Raw genomic sequence first — 20,970 nt, 5'->3', positions numbered from 1 at the left:
TAAAAATGAAAGCTTTAGTGATTTGTGTTTTACTTGCGCAACAAACTTCAGGAGTTATTTATCGTTTAAATGGTATGTTTTTTATGGAATTTAATTTAATTAATGTCATTTTAATATTGACCCTTAAATGATTTTGATGGTAAATTGATAAATTTTCCCATTTTGTATTCAAGTTTGGCCAGTATTTTAGTTTTAAAAATTTACATTTGTGGGCCGGTTTCTCAAAAGCTTGTAACTTATAATACAAGCGGATGTCACTTTTTGACAGCTTTTGTTAGAAAGGGACATCCACTTGTATTACAAGTTACAAGCTTTTGAGACACGGGTCTAAGATAATGGAAATTTTGTAAAATGTCATTTGGTATGGTATGTGAATTAAACGGTGTTTTTGGGGTTTGCAATTATTTTAAGTATATTTAAAAACTTTATGATAGGTACATATATATCACAAATAGTGTTTTGTGATGGTAGTATGATTTGTTTCATATATCTTTTATCAATAATTGTATATTCAATAAATTATGATTTACCCTATGTACCTTCTAAAACTGATTTAGCTGTGAAAATCGATGTGTTAATTTTATTAACTATTTTTCCCAGGATCAGTAAACAATTACGTGACGCGTATTGGGCAAAAAGAATAAATCTTGCATTTAAGGGTTAAAAGCTTAAAAGCGGAGGTCACCTGGTATAATAGCCTTCCAAACAGGAGGTCGTGGGTTCAAATCCTGGCTCGTACGAGTCGTACCAATGAGTTTTTCGGAGTCATTCGTGCGTTAATTTCACTCCAATTTGTCCGCACAAGTAAGGTAATTCGCCGGTAACTGGCCACCGGCCAATAACTGGCCAACCTAAACTAAAAATGAATTCTATTTACCTATAAACATAATTCGTTTTAGTATTAAGGTTTCAATAACTGGCCAGCCTTCAATAACTAAAATGAATTCTGTTTATAGGTGAATAGAATCAATTTTTAGTTTAGGGTGGCCAGCTACTAACAGGTGGCCAGTTACTGGCGATTTACCCTATTACAGGCCAATTCGAACGTGCACTGACATGAAACAGATATTATAATGATATTGGAATTATATCAGTTAGTGTTAGTTATTAGTAACTTGAGCCATTTAATTAGATGCCGGCGTTTAATGAACGGGTTAGGCGATTAATTAGCTGGCGTATTTAACCAGTTGGCTGGCATATACCACGTGTAGGATGAATACAATGAAGTAACCATGTTTTCAGCTTAGAAATTAAATTAAAAGTGGAAATATGTACTGTCTTGGGTAGGACTTGAACCCACGACCACTGGATTACATAAGATAAGATAAAAGATAGTTAATTCAAGTAGGTAGGCATATTACAATGCGCATAATGAACGTCAAATAAAGCTACACCGGCTCCAACCCTACACCTCTGCCTCGAGAAGATTTAAATCCCCCCTCAATTGGAGGAGGATATCCCAATATGGGACCGGCAACAAACTCGGCGGGACACATCTTTTCAAAAAATTACGTTTTCACCACACCAGCTCGGAAAGGCTTACTTTGCACTTCAAAAACTGATAGCAAAGTTGCATTTTATTCACATGTGAGGCAAAGTAATCAAATGCAAATTTTGAGTTGTTTTCTTAAGTTTGCTGGTAGAATTGACTTTTAAATGATGATTTTGGATGATAAATATGTAATAACATTCATTTGGATTTGATTTGGTTTGATTTTGTTTGATTTTTTACATTTAATATTTGCTTCGGGTTGGTGTGGTGAAAAATGTTGTGTTTCACTCGGGGGCAAATTTTGTTTAACCGCTCGTGCTAATATTGATAGGTACCCGAGTAAGCGAAAGATTCCAAAAGTGGTTCGAAAAATGGAATATTGAGCGTTGCGACGAGGGTTTCAAAGCACGAGGGTTAAACAAAATTTGCCCCCGAATAAATGTTATTAAATATTTACAACTTTGCCCCCTTGTAAAACAAATAACTATTTCAGCCTCGGAGTACGCGCGTCTTCCCGAGCTGTTCTTCTTGGACAACTACCACAACTGTCTCCTGGCTCCTGGTGACACGTACTGCTACGTGGACGCTAGGCTTGTGACCAATGAAACGAATCAGCTGTTCACTGTCATACAGGTACCGTCACAGAATAAATACAAATACAAATCTGGGGGCACGGTAGTGCCCCCGCCAAGACGAGCAAAGCGAAGCGCAAGGGCACTACCTACCTTTTCTCGAAGCGCTTCGTCGTTTTTTTGAACCCTCATAACTTGGGTTTGGATTATGCCAGATAAACAAAATTCTCTGGATATGATGTCAATAGTGGACTTATTAAACGTAAAAAATTTCAATTGCATAGCTCTTATACTTAAGATTTTATTCATGTCTAAAATACTCACTCACTCACTGTTGATCATCAAAACCTCTAGTGTACTTCCTGAAGTCCTAGGAAGCTGAAATTTGGTATGTAAGATAGTACTAGTACACAAACAACAAAATAATTCAAAAACTTGAAAGTTTTTGCCCCTAAGGGGGGGAAAAGGGGGGTGGAAATTTGTATGGGAAATCAATAACCGCTGAACCGATTTAGTTGAAATTTGGTATGTAGATAGTTTTTGTAATGGGGAATGGCATTGAATAGTTTTCAACCCCAAAATCACCCCGTAAGGGTGAAAAGGGGGTGGAAAAGGCGTTAGGGGAAAAGGAGGGTTGAAGTTTGTATGGGGAATCAATAAAAAGCAGATTGTATAAAAGATGCCCCGAGGTACGTATTTCAGGATTTTTAATAGTACCTTAAATCACACGCGCAACCCTTTAAATTAGGGGATGGAAGCAACTTACAAAAAGAAGTGAAATCCCACCAAAAACATTTTCATGTAAAATGTTGCCAAGACGAAACCATAAGGCTCGCACTGACAAAAAGTTATCAGATCTCTTGTAGAGCCAAGCTTCTAACTCTACAAGCCCTAACTTCACAAATTCTACACCTTAGTCAAAATATGTGGCTTGGCCGGCCCCTAAGGGGGTTAAAAAGGGGATGAAATTTTATATGGGGTTCAAGTTTTATTTTAAGCTAGGAATTTTAAACTTCGTAAAAAGATATATTATAAAAATACAAGAAAACAGGTTTCAGCTTTTTTGCAAATTCATCCCCTAAGGTGGTGAAAAAGAATTGAAATTTTGTATGGCGATCGAAAAAAAATTTGAGTGCGGGACTTGAATCTTTGTATAAGGGCATATTATAAGAATACAAGAAAAGTGACTTTAGCGTTTTTAAAAATGCATCCCTTAAAAGGGTTAAATAGGGGTTGAAAGTTTGTATGGAGATCAAACATTTTTTTGCGTGCGGGACTTGAATCTTTGTATAAAGGCATATTATTAGAATAGAAGAAAAATAATTTCGGCATTTTTGAAAATTCATTCCTCAAGTTGGTAAAAAACTAACTAACTAACTATTACGGCTCAGCGACCCAAAGAGGATCTTGTGGCCTCCGAAACGAGAGCACACCATTTTTCCCGATCCTGCGCCGTTTCCTGCCAAATATCGGCTTGAAGCTGACGCAGATCCGCTTCCACACAGTCTCCCCAGCGGTATCTGGGCCGACCTACCGGGCGGCCACCAGTCGGTCTTCCCAGGTACGCCCTCTTGGCAGCTCGGTCCTCTCCCATTCTCAATAGGTGCCCGAACCAGCGAAGTCTGTGGGATTTCGTTTCGCCGATGATATTGGGTCCGGCCACCAACTCCTCGAAGTTGGTAAAAAAGGGGTTGAAAATTTGTATGGAAGTCAAACATTTATTTGAGTGCGGGACTTGAATCGTTGTATAAAGGCATATTATTAGAATAAATGAAAAGTAATTTCAGCTTTTTTAAAACTGCATCCTCTAAAAGGTTTAAGAAGGGGTTGAAAGTTGGTAGAGAGTTCAAATTTTATTTAAAGCTAGGAACTTCAAACTTCGTAAATAGGTAGTTAGGTAGTAGGTTTTACTAAATAGTGGACTTGAAAATATGCTGGGGGTTGAGAGGGATTATATCGAGAACAATTTTATTCAGTTAGGGGCTTGAAACTTCGTAGCCCGGTTGTGTACAATAATTAACAAATGATTAAAAGTCCCTACTGCTATCTTTTGCTGCATAATGTTCTAAGCTAATGTAGAATATATATCCACCAATATACAAATCCACGCGTACGAAGTCGCGGGCAAAAGCTAGTTACATATAAATATGCATAAAATGGCAAGTATCAACACTATTTGTCAGTTATTTTAAAGATCATGAATGACCTGCATATTTATTAAAATGAATATATTTTGAATGAATATACTTACCGATTATGTACCGGAGACAAATTAATTAGGGGGCTTATTAAATAGGTAATTATGTAATATTAAATAGTTGTATCAACCCGTGAATAGCGGAAACATGTTCCGCGACTTTTTGTAAGTCAATAGTCGGCTTTTAACTGTTTTTTTCCCGCTGACAAAACCGAACAATGTTAAATATAATTTTTCTTGTGGTTTTATGCACTGTTTTATCGTGTTTTGAAAATATTTTATACATAAAACTTGCGGTTTTTGTTAATAAAAACATACAATGACAGAAGTTTGTTTACTTTTTACAAGACAGGTGTCAAAGGTTTGATTGCCATATGAAATTGAAATTGTTAGTTCCCGTTTCTGCCACGACTCTTCTCTTTCCGCACAGACTCTATCTGAATTCTGAATTCTAATTTTTGAATACTGATTTCTGAATTCTGATATCATATTTCTGAATTCTGCCCCTATGACGGGATTAGTCAAATTGACATTATGAAAAACGTGACATATATACAGGTTGACACTTAAGACGTAATACAAAATATGTTTTTCGAACTCATTTTCCTGGTGTTATAAGCCCCTGCTAGGTCTCCTGTTGTTAATCATTAACATTAACATCATTGGTTTAAGTTTATCTCTAATTTTTAGGCTCAGTATGGTTACCCTACCTACCTAATTAAAATGGAAAAAAAGTTTGTAACCACTTTCGTAGTAAACACTCACCTTTTTTGATTATCTCGACCGATAATTTATGAATAAAATGCAGTTTGACACATTATTGAAATCGCTTGTCATAACAAATTTTGGTTAGCCTGTCATTGTAGCGAACTTGTGTTATTAAATGAATAATGCTTCCTCCATATCCATTTACAAATATCCAGCGAGTTGTCATGGCAGAAATGTACTTTACATCGCGGAGTACGGTGCGGACTTCAATAATGTGTCAAACTGCATTTTATTCATAAAATTATTGGTCGAGATAATCAAAAAAGGTGAGTGTTTACTACGAAAGTGGTTACAAACTTTTTTCTCCAAATTAATTAGGTAGGGTAACCATACTGAGCCTAAACATTACAGATAAAATTAAACTAATGATTTTAATGTTAATGATTACTTTAACAACAGGAGACCTAGCAGGGGCTTATAACACCAGGAAAATGACTTCGAATAACATATTTTGTATTACGTCTTATGTGTCACCCTGTATATGTACCCGAGTCGTTAATTTTTGTTTTATAGTATTGTCCACAAAAGTGACCTTTTCCTATAAACAATTTGGTTAATAAATTCATGACGTGTGCATTTATTTGGTTAATAAGCTTTAAAAAAACCAGTTCCGAAATTATTAAATTCATAAGGTCAATTCTAACAGGTCTCAAACTTGATTTGACGATTTTTAGGGTTCCGTACCTCGAAAGGAAAAAACGGAACCCTTAGGTATAGGATCACTCGTGTGTCTGGCTGTCCGTCTGTCACAGCCTATTTTCTCCGAAACTAGTGGACCAATTAAGTTGAAATTTGGTACACACATGTAAGTATGTAACCCAAAGACATACATGTAAAGTAAATAATAGAAATTTAAATAAAGGGGTCACTTTTGGGGGGGGGGGGGTTACTGAAAATAGAAAAAAAAGTTTTGAAAACTATATCTTGTTATATATCAAATGAAAGGGCTCATTGTAAGAATCTCAGATATATTTTTTTCATAATTTTAAAATAAATAGGTAGTTTAGAAGTTATTTAAGAAAATACGCAAAAAATGACCATTCCCCCCTTATCTCCGAAACTACTGGGTCTAAAATTTTGAAAAAATTACACATAATAGCTCTTTACCTACAGATGACAGGAAAATCTATTAGAAACTCACAGTCAAGCGTGAGTCGGACTTAATTACTTAGTTTTTGATCTGACCCCTACGGGTTTTTAATAGACATTTCACTCACATAAAAAATACATTGTTAAAAATTATGTAATGTACCCTTGGAACGCGAGTCCGACTCGCACTTAGCCGGTTTTTCGCTAGCAAAAATATATAAAAATTATAGGACAGGTTCGTTAATTTATAATATCTACATGTTAATAAGTGTATTTAGTATATGCAAGGTTATAAGGCGAAGCCATAATTGAAGTAAAAACTTCCTTAGCGGCGCTGTGCACTTTTTGAGGTGGGGAAAAAATGTTAAACTCGTAACAGGTGTCACGTGACCGTAAGGCGTAAGACGGACATGTGACCTGATCGAAAAACTGTTACTTCAATGTCATTGAGTTTTTCTTTACTGATTTAAATGCCATCTAGTGAGTTTCGCTCTAACTGGTATTAATATAACGCGAGTACTAACAGTGATGTGCTTAGGGGTTTCAAGTAATGCGACGAAATAACGCTAGATGGCGTTAACCTCAATTATACAGACATTTTTCACTATAGTCATTGAGTTTTTACTTCTGCCGGCACTCCCGGAGTGCAACGCGTTGTTTTTTTTTTATTATTCTTTACCTACAAACTTTTGATGGTTGTCAGCTCTGTTCCACAGTCCCACAAAACACAGCCCCTGCCTGTGAAGCCGATGGTCCTGGGTTCGATCCCGGTAAGGGCATTTATTTGTGTGATGAGACTGATGAGCACAAATATTTGTTCCTGAGTCACGGGTGTATCCTGTGTGTATAATATAAGTATGTATATCGTCGCCTAGTACAAGCTTGCTTAGTTTGGGACTAAGGTTGATCTGTGTAAGATGTCCCCTAATATCTTCGATCAACACGGAAGGGATGCGGCATTCGCACTATTTCCCCTCTGCCTAGGTACAAGATCAACTGATCTAGCGCGGGTAATAAAACTAGTTGCGCTCGGATTTTTAACTAGACCGAGTCCAGACGCGCGAGTGAACACAGCAGCAGAAATAAAATAAATTAATTAAAAATTAAAAAGCACGACTGCAGTTTAAGAGCGAACTGAAAAGCTAAAAATAATTTTTAGTTGTGTTAGGTACTCAACTTAATGAATGTAAAATATAATATATAGGTAAGTGTTCTTTCAGGGTCGTAAACAGCAAACGGAAAAGTTTAGGCTCATTTAGGATCGTGACTGTACCTGCATATTTTATTTCGATTGCAGTCGGGGACCTTGATATATTGAATTTTTCCCATTCACAGGTCCCCGACTGCATCGAAATAAAATATACAGGTACAGTCACGACCCTAAATGAGCCTAAACTTTTCCGTTTGCTGTTTACGACCCTGAAAGAACACTTACCTATATATTATATTTTACATTCATTAAGTTGAGTACCTAACACAACTAAAAATTATTTTTAGCTTTTCAGTTCGCTCTTAAACTGCAGTCGTGCTTTTTAATTTTTAATTAATTTATTTTATTTTATACATTTTAGTGACCATACAAACCAACCACATTTTTTATATGATTTAAGGCACTTAAGTTGCTTCAAGGAGCTTTCATCATGTTGATATTTGATATGTTAGCATAAAACGTGCTTAAAAACCTAAATAGGTCGGACCCAAAAACCAGATGTATTGAAAAGTGATATGGCTTAATATCTCTGCAACTACATAATTATTTCCCATTAGTTGGCTTTCGGGCTTCGCAATTAAGATACTTAGGGAAGCTGCAGAAAACATGCACCTTTCTTACGTTCCGGGCCTTCGGTCCTACGCGAAGCTCGGCCTTCGGCCTTTGCAATTAAGAATCTTGGGGAAGCTACAGAAAACGTGCATCTTTCTTACGCTCTGGGCCTTCTGCCCTACGCGAAGGTCGGCCTTCGGCCTTCGCAATTAAGAAACTTGGAAAAGCTGCAGAAAGCGTGCACCTTTCTTACGCTCCGGGCCTTCGGCCTTCACAATTAAGATACTTCGAGCTGCAGAAAGCGTGCACCTTTCTTATGCTCCGGGCCTTCGGCCCTACGCGAAACTCGGCCTTCGGCCTTCGTAATTAAGATTCTTGTGGAAGCTACAGAAAGCGTGCACCTTTCTTACGCTCCGGGCCTTCGGCCCTACGCGAAGGTCGGCCTTCGGCCTTCGCAGTTAAGAAACTTGGAAAAGCTGCAGAAAGCGTGCACCTTTCTTACGCTCCGGGCCTTCGGCCCTACGCGAAGCTCGGCCTTCGGCCTTCGCAATTAAGATACTTGGGGAAGCTGCAGAAAGCGTACACCTTTCTTACGCTCCGGGCCTTCGGCCCTATGCGAAGCTCGGCATTCGGCCTTCGCAATTAAGATTCTTGGGGAAGCTGCAAAAAACGTGCACCTTTCTTACGCTCCGGGCCTTCGGCCCTACGCGAACCTTCGGCCTTCGCAATTAAGATACTTGGGGAAGCTGCAGAAGGCATGCACCTCTCTTACGCTCCGAGACTCCGGCCCTACGCGAAGCTCAGCCTTCGGTATTTACAATTAAGAAACTTGGGGAAACTGCAAAAAGCGTGCACCTTTCTTACGCTTCGGGCCTTCAGCCCTACGCGGAGCTCGGCCTTCGGCTTTCGTTATTAAAATACTCGTGGAAGTCACAGGAAGAGCCCATCTGTCTTAAGCTCCCAGTCTTTGCTTCTCGTAAAATATTGTTTCACAACAGTAGCACGTGTGCTCCGGGATTTGCAAAATTTGTCGTGCGAAATTAAAATCATCATCAAAGACCTGCCTTCTACAGTCATGATAATAGTGTCTTCTATTCAAAGTCTCAAGTTAAATCTTATAATAAACAGCACAATATTATGTTTATTCAGAGTACCTGAGCATTTCTCAAATAATTTGTACATTTCGATCACATCTTAGATTTCTATAAAAATTGGTATGCTGGTAAAGTACCTACATGAAGCTGAACAATTTCCACCATATTTCCCAAAATGTCCAAGAAAGTTTGTATGAAACATTCCTTTTTTGTTACCAAATGTGTAAGGAAATCTGGTTACCAGAAAAAATGTTCATGTAGGTACTTTACCAGCAAACCAATTTTTATAGAAATCTAAGATGTGATCGAAATGTACAAATTATTTGAGAAATGCTCACCTAGTCAATCGTTCAAACCGTTCCTTTCGTATTTGACACTTTCGCAATTGAAAATAACGTAAGCGCCCCATATGACGTTGTCGTATATAGCTGCAAAGAGAAATGTCATTAGCGCGATGTAGAACATTTCGTATTTTCTCTCCAACGATACAATTAAACATATAACTTATATATATTCATATGATCGCCTTAAAAAATCCTTTCTTTTAATATCCCATTCAATAGATTTAGACAATTCATTTATCTTTGCGTTATACTTATATTTTGTAAAATCTTGTCCTACCAAATGAATAGTTTAAACCATATTTTGTGTACAGTTTTAGAATCGCCTTTCAAAATCCTTTATTTTAATACCCAACTCGATAGGTTTATAAGTTTTATTTTTGTTTCGGTTGCACAATTTGCAATGCATAATCCGCCATATTGGTTTTGTGATAACGTCACATAGCCTATGTTACTCGGGATGACGTAAGGATTCCAATGATATCTCAAACACCTAAATCGGTTCAGGCACTTAGCTGTTACGGTGTAACAAAGAAACTTACATACCCACATACAAACATGAACCCTGAAAACAAGACACTCTTTTTTTGGGGCAGTCGTGTAAAAATGCCTAATTGCTCGGTTTTTTGTTGTAAAAAGAGGTCGGGGACATCAAATTTACAAAAAGAAGGTGTTATATTTCACACGTAATATTTTTTTTACATGTCATACGACTCATACGTTTAATTATATTTAAACACAATTATTATATTTTAGTCTCATGTAATTGCTGGTTTTATCGATTTTTCTCGCCCAGTACAAATTGCGGATCGGTCGAGCAACAAATCCGACTTCTCATCTCTTGACGAAAATGTGTTAGTGTGCGTGTTGTGACACTTGTGACTCGTCCGTACACAAAAACAGATCGAGGTGTGCAAGATTTGTCTATGTAGGGTGTCATTTTCTATGTATTTGTGTCGTCATTACAAATTGGATTTAGTATGCAAGTGTGTGAGAAGTGCGACTGTGTGCACGTTCCCCCCCGCGAAAAATGGCAGAATGATTTGAATGTCAAGATATCGCTTGGGCCTATCCCTTCCGACCTGTCGGAAGCCCGTGTTGATCGAAGCCTAATATTTATTTATCAATTATCACAAGTATCACTACATATCATCACTACATAGTATAAAACAAAGTCGCTTCCCGCTGTCTGTCTGTCTGTCTATATGTATGCTTATATCTTTAAAACTATACGCAACGGATTTTGATGAGGTTTTTTAAAAAGATAGAGTGATGCAAGAGAAAGGTTTATGTATAATTTGTTAACCCGTGCGAAGCCGGGCGGGTCGCAGGTGTATTTATAAATGGAAATATTATATCTAACACCTTGACAACATTTTATTTGGTTTTCGCCATGTTGTGGATTTTCAGTGGCACTATTTTTTTTACTGGCAAGGAGAGATCACATCAGACGTTGAAACTGTTGAAAGTCATCGTTTGCCACCATGATATTACCTGACCCCCATAACCTCAGGGTTATGGTGTCGACTGTCGAGTACCTAGTAGGTACTACCTACGTAATAATGATGTACCTATTAAGCGCAGGCGCAGCTCGCAGGTCAAAAGTCTCCGCATAGCGCACCTATTAGGTTGATTAATTACATTACGTCTGACTGAATTTGTTTAAGGAAAATATAGTAAAAAAAACAAGCAATCAAACGGTTTACTAATGTGTTGCAGAAAGTTGTTTATTAGAATTTTGTATTGCACCATGTTATTTACTTCTGCCAAATGAATATTATGCGAAATGAAGTAGCCAGAACCGGCTCCCGAATAATGTACGTCATTTAAATTAGTTGATAAAATAAAATAAAATCATTCGAACAACTCTTAAATGACGTATGCCGCCACGTATAGCAAGTATATATTTATGCGTAAGTATCATTCGACTAAAAGTTTATCCCTATTACGTGTTAAGGATGACTCACGCTAGACCGGGCCGAAGCTTCCGGCGCTTCGTTTTTCTATGGAAATCACCACGACTTTATGGCCGATCGGCATTTCTTGCCGCATCGATCACAGATATGTGTTGAAACTGGGGTGGTCCAGTAGATCTGTCCACGATGGGACAAACAATAAGAAGACGTGATTCAAACTTGCAACTATTTAATTTAAATTTATAAAAAAAATACAAAATGTGTATGACACGCAAACGGTCTTGTAGAGATAGGAGTAGGTATTGACAGGTATACGATGATGTGGAGCTATTTTTGACACTTGGTCCGTGACGTCGCTCTACTCGTCCGGTAATCGTATTAAGCGTTCCGTTTCGCGTGAACATTCTCCCCGCCCTTGAAAGCTCTTGAAGCTTTCAAGACTCTGCGTCATCTGGGGACGGGAGTAGACAGATGCGGTTGATGGCTCGACGAACTGTGCCTCGAGCTGTGGAAATATCGGCGACTCGAGGGATGCCATCAGTGCCTGGGAAGATTCGTTCGACCCTGCCGAGGCGCCAGTTGAGCGGCGGCGTGAAATCCTCCTTCAGCAGAACAAGGTCATTGGATTTAAGGTCCTTGCATCTGAGCTTCCACTTCGTGCGCTGCTGCAATTCGGGGACGTATTCGGAGCTCCAGCGCTTCCAAAAATGCTCTCGAATCTGTTCAAGGCGCTGGAATCTGTCGAGGCGATTTGTGTTGGAGTCTAGTAGGCACGGCGAAGGTAACGCAGTGAGTGGCCTACCTATCAAAAAGTGTCCCGGAGTAAGAGGAGCGAAATCTTGGGGTGATGAGCTCAAAGGACAAAGGGGACGGCTATTCAGGATGGCTTCGATCTGACTGAATAGGGACGATAATTCTTCGAACGTTAAATGGGCATTGCCTAGGACCCTATTTAAATGATATTTAGCGGCTTTAACACCGGCCTCCCACAGCCCACCGAAGTTAGGAGCGTATGCTGGAGAGAAGCGAAATTCAATACCTTTGTTGGCCGCAAAATCGATGATGCCATCCGTATTAAGCTTTAAAAATTCATTGATTTCCTTTGCAGTAGCAACAAAATTCCTACCATTGTCGCAAAAGATTTGTTTAGGTTTTCCGCGACGGGATATAAACCTTTGGAGGCACAAATTAAAGGCGTCTTTAGAAAGCTGACTGACAGCTTCAAGATGAATGCATTTATATCGGAAGCAAATGAAGATGCAAAGATATGCCTTCGTTATCTTGCATCCTCGGCCTTTACGATCGGTGATTAAGAATGGACCAGCAAAGTCAGTTCCAGTTGTGTAAAATGGGTAGTCAGGAGTAACTCTCTCAGCGGGCAGATTGCCCATTTTATTAGTAAGAGTCTTGCCTCTAAAACGCCTACAGACAGAACAAATATGGTAAGTACGCCTTGCTAGGTTTCTTCCACCTATGGGCCATATGCGATCCTTTATGGCACCTAACAATAACTGTGGTGCAGCGTGAAACAATAGCTGATGCTCTTGTCGAAAGAGCAGCTTAGTAAAGGGGTGGTTCGCATGTAAAATTATAGGGTGCCTTTTGTCGAATGTATATACTGAAGCACCTGCCAAACGGCCACCAACTCTGAGAATTCCTTGGGTATCAAGAAAGGGATCAAGAGAGATAATATTGGATTTGCGATTAAGAGTCCTTTTGTCCTCTAATAGCCTTATCTCGGTACCAAAGGATTCGCTTTGGGAAAATTTGACTAGAGTGTCAAATGATTTACTTAATTCATTAACTTGGAGGGGACCAGATAATTTGTTGGTAGGCTGTCTGCAATTGTTGATGAACCTGTAGACAAAAGCTAAAGCTCGTTGTAATCGGCAAAGTTTTGAAAAGATTGAGAATTGCATGAAAGGCTCCGTGATTGTGACTGTATGCACCTTCAATTCGGGCAACTCTTGCGGATCCTGCTTGGGGGTGGAGCTCAGCGAAGGCCAGGATGCTTCGGGACCTTGCAAGAAGGTAGGTCCTTGCCACCAAGCGGAACAGCCGCCGATGCGATTCGGTTCAACGCCGCGAGATAGAAGATCTGCTGGGTTTTCCAAAGTGGGAACGTGGCGCCAAGCAGATACGTCAGTTAATTCTCCTATCTCGCTAATCCTGTTAGCAACAAACGTTTTTAATTTGTTTGAGCTTGTATTTAGCCACGATAACACGACGCTAGAGTCAGTCCAATAGACATGACGCGATATTTGGCAGCGGAGGGCGTCAGTCACTGTGACGCTTAATTGGGGTGCAAGAAGGGCGCCGCATAACTCTAGACGCGGAATAGTGACAACTTTTATGGGAGCGACGCGACTTTTAGCGCAGAGAAGACGCACTAAAACTCTACCCTCAGCATCTATAGATCGGAGGTAGACAGCCGCACCGTACGCCTTTTGAGAGGCGTCACAGAAGACATGCATTTCTACAGATACGTAGTGGTCAATCAAGACTCGCCTAGGGATCGACAACTCAGAAATGCTACTAATGTTGTCAGCAAACTTCTGCCAAGTTGACTGTATGTCTTGAGGAGCAGGATCGTCCCAATTTAGCCCCAAAGACCACAAGCCTTGAATGATAAGCTTAGGTATGATTGTGCAAGGTGAGACGAGACCAAGCGGGTCAAATATTTTAAAGGTTGATGAAAGTATACTCCGCTTAGTTAGAGTTTCGACTTGGTTCATTTCAATAGTGAAGCGTAGAACGTCCACTGATGGATCCCAGTCAAGACCAAGGGTGTCAGTGGCAGCACTGAGCATCAGATTACCCTCGGTGTTGCTGGCTTCCGCAGTGAGTATAGAAGGTAAGTTGGACCTATATTTTCTTAAAGGAAACCCTCCTGCGGCTAAGCTTTGAGAGACAGACTTCTGAATAAAGCGAAGTTGCTCTTCATTATCATGCCCGGTCAAAAGATCGTCGACGTAGAAATCCTTTTGGAGGATGGTTTTTACTAAAGGATCTTGACACTCCTCACCAAGCTGCCAGATGCACCGAGTGCTAAGAAAACTAGCGCTAGCGAACCCATATGTAACTGTATTAAGTCTCAGAGTTCGCAATGGTTGCGACTCGTCATCACGCCATAGTATGAGCTGCAGATTGCGTTGGGACTCGTGCACCAAGACCTGGCGGTACATTTTTTCAATGTCTCCGGAAAGCACAAAGCGATATTGCCGAAAACGGATGAGAATGTTGAAGAGTGAGTCTTGTATTGTAGGCCCTACCATTTGTAGGTCATTTATAGAGAGTCCAGAGGAAGTGCGCGCCGAAGCATCAAAGACAACGCGCAGTTTTGTAGACTCGCTTTTTTCCTTAATAACAGGATGGTGGGGGAGAAATAACGCATTGGTAGGCCTTGGAATGGTCGAAGGAGAAAGATGGCCAAGTTCCTCATATTCGTGGATGAACTTGGAATAACGTTCCTTGACTTCTGGCTGCTTCCTAAAACGTCGTTCTAAGTGGAAAAATCTTTTCTTGGCTGCATTGTAAGAGTCACCTAAGCAGTCGGGCTCGTCTTTCAGGGGAAGTTTGACAATAAAGCGCCCGTCATCTGAACGTTCGGTAGTTGCGACGAAACTTTGTTCGCACAAACGTTCCTGCTCGGTTAAAGGTTGTTTTTTCTGAGGTAGGCCCTCTAATTCCCAGAATTTAGCGAGTTCGTCATGAAGGTCGCTTGTGCGAGCAAAGTTGCAACGAATCGTGGAATTAGATTGAGTATCAAACTGCTGCTGCTTGGGACCTACGACTATCCATCCTAATTTAGTGCTCCGTAAAGTAGGATTGCCACGTCCTAAAGATTTTTTCTGAGTTCCTAGTATATCCCAAAAGAGGTCAGCACCTATGAGAATATCGATTTGGGACGATTTATTAAAGCTAGGATCGGCAAGTTCGAAGGGAGCTAAGTTGAGATGGCTGATGTCAAAGCTGACTTTTGGTATAGGTTTAGTTATCTTTGACAAGACAGTGCATGTTAATATAGCACTGTAAGAACTTCGTGGAGATTGAATTTCGACAATACAACGATCTACCTTGATACTAACTTCAATGTCACATACACCTTCAAGCTTCTGGGTGAGATTGCTAGGAGTGAGAGAAGTCAAGCCTAACTTTTGCTTAATGCCTTGAGTGATAAACGACGACTCGCTACCGGGATCAAGTAGGCAACGCGCGGTAACTACCTTTTTTGAAGTCGGGTTTACCAAATTGACCAAAGCCGTTGCTAGTAGGCCTGTAGACGGGGTTGGCACATTCAACTTAGAAAGGTTGGCTTGAATAGCATCATCACTAGCCTCGGTTTCTTTGTGCAAGAGTGTGTTGTGACGTTGTTTACATGAACGACAGGTTCCTGGCAACCTACAACGTCGCACGTCATGCCCTACTCTCAGACAGTTGTGACATAATTTTAGAGTAGTAGCCTGAGCAAGCCTGTCCTCGGGTGATTTAGCCTTGAAAGACGCACAGTCGAAAATTCGATGCTCTCCATCACAAATCACGCAGTGAAGTGGTTTGGAACCGGAAGGTTCACTGGTATGAGCCACGAAGGCTTTAACACTAGGCTGACTAGGTTTAGACCGCTGCGGTAAAACAGGTACGTCTGGTTGGCGCTTAAATGACTTGTCCTGTTTATTCCGCTGAACGGTTTCAAGGACGTCTGCACGACCTTTTAGAAATGAATGAAAATTATCTAGCGTAGGCATGTCCGCGAGAGAGTTTTTGTGCTCTTCCTATTTTACACTCGTAGCGGTGTCCAATTTTGACGTCATCATAAAAATTATCAACGTGTCCCATTGGTCTACGGGCTGACCTAAAGTCTTGAGAGCACGCAAGTTCTTACAAACGTGGTCAACAATATACCTAAGACTCTTATCAGACTCACGCGTGATAGGCTCCAAATTAAATAATGATTTTAAATGATTGTTGACTAATTGACGTTTGTTGTCATATCGTTCGCGCAACAATTTCCACGCTTCGGGATAATTTTGGTCAGAAACCTCTAAATTACAAATCACTCGAGCTGCCTCGCCCTCTAAATAGGAATTTAAATAATAGAATTTATGTATATTTTTAATTTTATCGTTATTATGTATTAAGGAGTGGAAACTTTCCCGGAATTCTAGCCAGCGGTAATAGGTTCCGTCAAAAGTGGGAATTTTTATAACAGGGAGACGAAAACCCATAAGATCCCGGTCAGCGTTGTGAGGGTTGGTCGCGGTTGAGTCGTACTCACTATCACGATCGGGGTTGCTACGCTTATATTTGTCTAAAATATCCCGGGCCACGGCAATACAATGGTAGAAATCTTGTTCGATTAAATCCCGTTCAGTCAACTCCGTGCTTAATGTAGCTTCATTTAATATTTCGACATCATCTTGCAATGCCTCAAAGTCCTTAAATAACGCTTCAAAATTACTTAATTTGCAAGCTAATTTGCCAATTTCCACTGGTGAAATAGTATTGTCCAGTGGCAATGTAGTTAGATAATTCTTAAATTTAGTTAAACGTCCTTTAATCGAACTACGTTTTACCAACAATTCCCTTAAATCGCTCATAGTAACAATGATATTAACAAAGTAGTACTTGCAAAAAAAGTTGTTTACTTGTAATGAATAATAGGCATACGCTCGTTCCTCGATCTGCTGATGCTGCAGTCAGGCTGTGGTAGGCGAAACTGGCCCTTAGTAGCAGGCGGTCGGTGACGAGAGATGCACGCTGCGCGAGCGCTCGAGGATAGGGAACCAGCGGTGCAGTAATGCTGGAATAGATTGTTGAAAATATATGAGTATCTAGGATACGTTATGTACCTAGTTTGTGCGAAAGGCAGGTTTAGTGAGTGACTATGTGAAATAACACTTTGAATCCACTATAAATATAGCGAAAAGGAAATAATTAAGTTATGAAGTGTAGCAGTGCAATTGTTTACAATAAGAAATCGCTTAATTATCGTTTGTACGCGTATAGATTAGCTATATAGGCGCTTAGTGTTTGCTATGATCTATAACGGTATAAATTAAATTTGCGTGTTTAATTCTAGAAATGTTCGATAAATAGTGAATTTATATAAGTGATAGTGGCGAAAATGGATAGCTAAAATGCTTGGAAATGTAAATGAAGTGGCTGGTTGCGTGAAAGTAAATTTGACAGCCCAAAGCAAGTGCAAAGAACTAAGTTCTCGATTCTAGTCAGATCGAAGCAATAGTTAGAGGGAAGGAGAGAAAAGGAACAGTCTCACTTTTTATCTAGGTGAACCAATGCTGCGGTGCTGGTAATCCGTTGCTGGCCGGCTGGTCCCGGTGAGTCCAAGTTGTCCTTTCAAATAGTCCTTGTAGTCCTCCGAAATTGATAAGCTCGATGTTTGCCTCGTAGCTCGATCGTTCTTCGTGTGTAGGTACAGGGTGAGCAGGGTGGTAGACTGGGCCTTTGTAGACTTGGCTGGTAATTCAGTTGCGAGTGCCCTTCAATTGACCTTCTGCTCGCCGTTGTCCGATACAGTGAATTTGTAGTTCTCGTCGTGTGTACGGTCGCCAAATTTGTCCACGATGGGACAAACAATAAGAAGACGTGATTCAAACTTGCAACTATTTAATTTAAAATTATAAAAAAAATACAAAATGTGTATGACACGCAAACGGTCTTGTAGAGATAGGAGTAGGTATTGACAGGTATACGATGATGTGGAGCTATTTTTGACACTTGGTCCGTGACGTCGCTCTACTCGTCCGGTAATCGTATTAAGCGTTCCGTTTCGCGTGAACAAGATCTGTAATTCGCTTCTGCTTAAGTTGATCCAACCAGAGCTCGTCGTGCTTTGCCATACCTTCCCGCAGGTTACGACGCTACTCCGGTCTCATCTCCGCACGTTCCTCCCAACAGTGAACAGTGTACACCGATCAGCCGTCATGGAAAATTACACGTCGGATGCCTCGACTCGGGCATGGCCCGGGGCCCGTTTCTCAAAAGCTTCATCATCATCATTGGCCTTTGCGTCTATTCCAGACGATTTATGGTGTAACGCCGGAGAAACACCTTTTTTGGGCTGAATAGACCGATGCGAGACCGACATGGTCTATCACAGGACTGACAAAAGAGACTTCCGGAAAACGGCACTGAGACGCCTTGTCGTCGTTTTTGTCTCTTGTCAGCGAGTGCGGCGAACCAGGTCTCAACACAAAACTTGCCACCCTCCACAACACGTTTGCGCCAATCCGTCCGCTGTTCTGCAAGCCTCTCCCAGTCTCGGTGGTCGATATGGAAGGCAATCATGTCCCTCTTTGCGCAATCTTTAAAGCGAAGCAATGGCCTCCCAACGCTACGTTTTGCATTCGCTACTGCACCAAGAAGAACACGGCGGGGTAGTCGAGAGGGTTCCATCCTGTGCACATGCCCTAGCCAACGCAGACGTCTCTGTTTGAGAAACGCGGTTAAGCTAGGCTAGCTTATAACTTGTAATACAAGCGGATTTCACTTTTTGACAGCTTTTGTTAGAAAGGGACTTCCCCCTGTATTACAAGTTACAAGCTTATGAGAAACGGGCCCCCGGTCTAGCGTGAGTCATCCTTTAACCGTTATTGAGCAAAATATATCAGTTGAGACATATCTAGTTCTTGTCTAATTTGTTTTTTTCTGTGCAGGAATACTCGGCCTACAACAAAACGCACTTCGACCACACGATCGTCCACCGAGGCGTGTGCGTCACGCAGACGTGTCGTGATTACCTCGACAACGCCACAGGCCTGGCTCATGCTGTCGAAGCCTGCCTCAATGCTACGCTTTACAAGAGTCATGGACTTCAGGTAAGAACAAGAAGAAAAAGTTCTAAGATAGCTTACTGGTGCGAAAATCCTCATGATGTTGTTGAAATAGGGATGATGACACATGTTGAATTTTATAACAAAATCTAGTAAATGAGCAATTTATCACAATTATTTATTTATTTATTTATTTATTTATTTAAACCTTTGGGAAACAAACAGGCAAAAACAACACACATAGTAAATCAGATAACACATTCACAAGCCACACAGTTTCCACTACTGAATAATAACAGTTATGCTGCTCAGAAGCTAACATTAATACAATTTAAAATTATGTAGATATTAAAAAGATATATGGAAATAATACAAAAATACAGCATCTGAAATTCGATTCCTCACATTTTATCCAAAAAAAGATTGTATAGCAAGTTTCTAAATATTTTTGTATTTTTGTATTATTAATTTTTACTCGATAATCTGTCCGTGATCTGGGTTCTAGCAGAATTATCAGTGCTTCACCCGAAAGAGTGGAGCGTATTACTGAGCCAGAACCCTTTTGTTTTGCTGCAACGCACACAGCACATTATTTATTGATACATATTGTTCCTGATTTTAGTTTTAGTTTGATATTGTTATATATTGTTTCTGTTTTTTCTGTCAATGTGTGTATTGTGGCAAGCTAATAAATGGTTTATCTATCTATCTATCTATCTATCTATCTATAGCAACTAATAAACGCAATATTTCACCGACAAAAATGCAATTTTCTTGTTTTGTTCATACTTCAAGATGCGATCTCAGTGACCTTGACGTCACGTTCACATAGCGATTTGTTAGGGCCGTTTCGCGAGTGAAGTACGACTGTCGGACTTTGACTATCATTTCTGACTTTTGTATTGCTTTCGTGCAATGGGTCCCATATAGACATTTGATCGTAAAAACAAACCTGATTGATTGATACCATAAATGAAAATTTGTCATCAAGCCTTTAAATGTTATTTTTCAGACCAAAGTATCGGAAGACTCCATGTATTGCAGTAAGTTCGACGAGCCTGCAGGCTACGACATGGTCGACTATGCCGTGGTACTACTGATACTGGCGGTAGTACTGCTCAATATGGCTTGCAGTTTGATTGATTATGTTGGCTGCACTGGAAATAAGAGTATAGGTAAGATTGTAAGCCATTGTTTGTCAAATTGGGAAAAAGCCAAATATATCCCTAGATATTACATTCTTATTATGTATGTATATAGTATAGCTATCCATGCCGTAATCGGCAACGGCGACCCTAGCTAATTAGATACGAGCGTGAGCTCTGATATGGCTAGCAAAGCCGAATTTACTTTTAAAAACTCTATCGCAGGTCCAGTGTAGTTGACCAGAACTAATTATAGGGGGGTTTCGGCCGGGATTTACGTATCTGACGTTTCGTGTTCTGGCCGCTGAGAAGAAAACTCCTCCTATTTATCAGGTTATACCGCAACCATGTCGGCGGATACAGTATACAAGCATGTGGTGCACCCGGTGGTTACAGATAGCCATATTCGAACTTAAGATAGGTACGTCAAATACCAGAGCCTGTACCATGCTGGGCCTGTGTCAATGACAGTGTCAAAACTGACGTAAACGCTTTCGAGAACGTAATTTACTTTCTATACATCTCGCTTGCACTAATATGCGAGTACGAGCGAGATGTATAGAATAGTTATTTTCGATACAAGTGCGAAAAAGAGGAAATTCGAAACGAGTGGCGATAAATTAAAACACGACCGAAGGGAGTGTTTTATATCGACACGAGTTGCGAATTACCTATTCGCACGTGTATCGAACAACGTTTTACAGTACATATGGCACTTTAAAGTTTCGACATACGCACGAAAAGTGCTATTTTACGCACTAGTGCGGAAAAGTAGCCCCATTTGTACTGTAAAGTAAATTA

General features: G+C 40.2%; 1 protein-coding gene across 1 annotated transcript in view; it reads left to right on the top strand.

Moving 5' to 3' along the window:
- The window catches only part of LOC134655473 (nose resistant to fluoxetine protein 6-like), a 40,877-nt gene continuing 19,907 nt past the window's right edge, over positions 1-20,970 (top strand). Inside the window, exons 1-4 of the mRNA XM_063510937.1 lie at positions 1-72; positions 1,986-2,125; positions 18,908-19,069; positions 20,037-20,199. Coding sequence (XP_063367007.1) covers positions 6-72; positions 1,986-2,125; positions 18,908-19,069; positions 20,037-20,199 — 532 coding nt within the window. The 5' untranslated portion in view covers positions 1-5. The remainder of the gene's footprint in view (positions 73-1,985; positions 2,126-18,907; positions 19,070-20,036; positions 20,200-20,970) is intronic.

Source organism: Cydia amplana, chromosome 16 (genome assembly GCF_948474715.1).
Source record: "Cydia amplana chromosome 16, ilCydAmpl1.1, whole genome shotgun sequence".
Classification (NCBI taxonomy): domain Eukaryota; kingdom Metazoa; phylum Arthropoda; class Insecta; order Lepidoptera; family Tortricidae; genus Cydia; species Cydia amplana.
Note: the sequence above shows the minus strand (reverse complement) of the source record. Positions and strands in the feature narration are given on the sequence as shown.